Below are 3,338 nucleotides of genomic sequence, written 5' to 3'. Positions count from 1 at the left end.
CAACTTGGGCCAGTGGGGCAGCGTCCTCCACAACTAGACTGAAGAACAAAATGACAGCAACTTGTCTGTTTCCCTTCCCCCGATTCCCCAGCACTGTTCCCATCCCCCCAATTCCCCAATTTAAAAAAAAAAATCTTAAGAAAAAAATATATAGTATTCAATTACAACCCAAAGAAAAAAATATTCAGGAATCCATACTAATATAAATGACTGAATAAATAATGGAGGAAAGGTACAAATCTTCCTTGCAGGAGGATTCCAAGTAATAAGTGGAGGAGGAATGAGGGAACTAGAACATCAGAATAGCACACTAGTAATGCTGCTACAGACAAGTTTCACTGATAAATGCTAAAGTTAGTGGATGGCACACTTTAAGAAAAAATCAGATCTTTGTATAGCCTGAAAGACTCTCCCCCAAAGTATATATATATATATATATATATATATATATATATGTATATAAATAAAACTATGGTTGATTTTAACAATGCTCACAAATTCTTTGATACTTGTCCCTTCAAGAAGTGAAGCTTAATTCCCTTCCTCTGGAGTGTAGGCTTGACTTGGTGACTCATTTCTAGTTTCTAACAAAATAAGAAACAGGAAAATAGTCACTTTAGTGAAACCAGGCAGACACTACCTTAAATCAAATTAACACCAGTAATAAAGATATGTTGATATCAGGTATCCCCTGATATGAGATATGATGTGTCAAGGACATAGCATCTCTACGGTGTTCTTCCCTTAAATGCAGAACTTTAGGCTAATCGTGAGAAAATTTCAGAAAACCCGAATTCAGGAACATTCTACAAATTACTGATTACTCCTCTTCAAAGGTGCCCAGGAACAAAGGAGGTATCCTAGCCAGTGGATAATTAATTCCAGTTGTATACATGGCACTTAACACTTTCAATGTAAATAAAATTGGTATCTGGTTTATCAGTCTCTGGGGAAGGGGTGTTACTTTGCATGAATAAATTCTCAAGAGCTTGATCACTCCTGTATGAACCAAAACTTTCCAGTGTCTGAATTACTGCATAGGGGTCAGAGACACCTTGGTGTGGATGCCACTTCTGCTACTTAACTATCTGTGTGACCTCTAATTCCTGTCAATCTAAATTTCCTCATCTGTAAACAAATACAGACAACTAGTACTTGGAAGATGACAAGTGCTCAAAAAGGGATAGCTTTATTATTTTTAAGCTAAATTTGAAAAGAAGAGTATAATGGAGGTTAAAATATTTTATTTGAAAGGAAGGAGTAGGGACCATCAAACAACAATGTAAAAACAACCACTGAAGAGGGATGCCCCGCTCTACAGAGCTAAGGGCAAAGTTTAAAAGTTGCAAGTCAAGTACCTGCTGCACTGTACGAAGGGAGTCTCTTGCTTAGCAACTCTAATGTTGTCTACCAAACACCCAGCCTGTAATAGTGAGAGCATGACAACTGTTCACTCTAAATCCATGTGCTCAGCTTGGATTCAGGGCTGATTTATAAAAATAGCTGCTGCCGCTGCTGCTCTTTCAATATCTTTCAGCTGATGACTGGGCAGTGTTACCCTATAGGCCTAGAGCAGCTGTATTCCCTCACCACACCCATTTCTCNTTGCCATGGGCTACCGTATGTAGCCAGCAGCCAGTGTGAGCAGCCCTCAAGCTGCTGTGAGCAGCCATCTAGTAGCCGGCGACTGATCTGCCTCGCCCGGGAAGAGCGCAATGATGGTGCCAACTTGGGCCAGTGAAGCAACGTCCTCCACAACTAGAATGAAGAACAAAATGACAGCAACTTGTCTGTTCTCCTTCCCCCAATTCCCCAGCACTGTTCCCATCCCCCCAATTCCCCAATAAAAAAAAAATCTTAAAAAAAAAAAAGAAGCAATCCCACCCAAGAAGGGACAAAGTTTGACTTTTTAGTCATGATATTTGATATAAAGAGGCTGCTTTGCTTGAGATCAAGCATAGAGTTGGGAGTGAGAATAGGTCAAGTCCAGCTACAGTCAACTCCTGTTTGGCCAGGAGCAAACGATTTCACCTATCCACTTAAGCTGAAAAATAGTAACTGAAAATACCAACATTATAGGAGTATAATTTAAATTAGGGCCGGCCGAGTGGCTCAGTTGGTTAAGAGCTCGATCAAGAGTTTCAGCTCTGAGCAACAGCGGTTCGATCCCTAGCCCGAGCTGAGCTGCCACTAAGCTGCCAATAGGTAGCATGATGGCTCAGCTAAAAAAATAAAAATAAAAATAATTTTAAAAAATAAATTAAATTAGTTAACAACTGCAAAATGCTTTGGAAATTTATGTGGCAATTAAAACTACAATATCCTACTTTTTACACATATACTAGAGTTGAACAGTTATGTAAATCTATTATAAATAACGAGAGTCACATTTCTCACTGTCAGAGAAAGAAGTTACAAATAAGCAAGGAGGGGAATGCTAGAATGAACTCTGTGGTGCTGGATTAGTCAGAGACCAGTATGAACTCATGTTTATTTTTACATACAGATAGATACCGAAATAAACATAGATATGTGTGTAAATCTGGGTCAGTATACATACATGTATTTCCTAGCTCTGTTCCCTAAGAGGAACTAGAAGCAATGAACCCCAGTGGCAATGGGTATACCCAGTTCATTCAGAAACCAGATCCTGGTTTCTAAATATTTTTCTCCAATAAAAGAAACCAGGGCTCCTTGGAGAAATGGATGATTCTAGGGCTGGGGTAGACAATACAAGATGAGACAAGCATCGTGCAGCACCAGAAAGTAAAAGTGCTCCCTCACACCCCCAAAAAAAGACAAGTCAAAAAAACATAGGTGGGCCGGCCGAGTGGCTCAGCTGGTTAAGAGCGCAAGCTCTGAGCAACAGGGTCGCCAGTTCGATTCCCACATGGGCCAGTGTGCTGCGCCAGAGCTGATATGCCCCTGAGCTGCTGCTGAGCTGCCAATAGGCTACAGGATGGCTCAGCTGGTGAGAGCACATGCTCCTAACAACAAGGTTGCTGGTTCAACTCCCACGTGGGATGGTGGCTACACCCACCCGCAACTAAGATTGAACACGGCACCTTGAGCTGAGCGGCTGCGAACTACCAACTGGCAGCCAGACGGCGACTGGACTTGGAGCTGAGCTAGCTGTGCCCTCCACAACTAAGACTGAAGGATAACAACTTGGCTGTTCCCCTTCCCCAATAAAATCTTAAAAATAAATAAATAAATAATAAAAAAAAGAACATAGGAGCCAAATGGCCAAAGCTGGAAAAATTTGAGCAACAAACAAAAAATATAGTATTCTGGGCCGGCCGAGTGGCGCGATGGTTAAGAACTGGCTTGGGATGCCA

The 3,338-nt window shown here is 41.3% G+C and overlaps 1 protein-coding gene across 19 annotated transcripts in view; it reads right to left on the bottom strand.

Moving 5' to 3' along the window:
- MAP4 (microtubule associated protein 4) overlaps positions 1-3,338 on the bottom strand; it is a 174,306-nt gene that overhangs the window by 167,444 nt on the left and 3,524 nt on the right. For 13 of the 19 annotated variants that reach the window (XM_019632406.1, XM_019632311.1, XM_019632290.1 and 10 more), the window contains one exon: positions 496-584. The exons of 1 other annotated variant lie outside the window; for it this stretch is intronic. In XM_019632406.1, the coding sequence (XP_019487951.1) occupies positions 496-575 (80 nt within the window). In that variant the 5' untranslated portion in view covers positions 576-584. Of the gene's footprint in view, positions 1-495; positions 585-3,338 lie in introns of those variants that run through there. 5 more of the 19 variants (XM_019632393.1, XM_019632398.1, XM_019632378.1 and 2 more) reach the window with 3 other exon arrangements.

Source organism: Hipposideros armiger, unplaced genomic scaffold (assembly GCF_001890085.2).
Source record: "Hipposideros armiger isolate ML-2016 unplaced genomic scaffold, ASM189008v1 scaffold_18, whole genome shotgun sequence".
Classification (NCBI taxonomy): Eukaryota; Metazoa; Chordata; class Mammalia; order Chiroptera; family Hipposideridae; genus Hipposideros; species Hipposideros armiger.
Note: the sequence above shows the minus strand (reverse complement) of the source record. Positions and strands in the feature narration are given on the sequence as shown.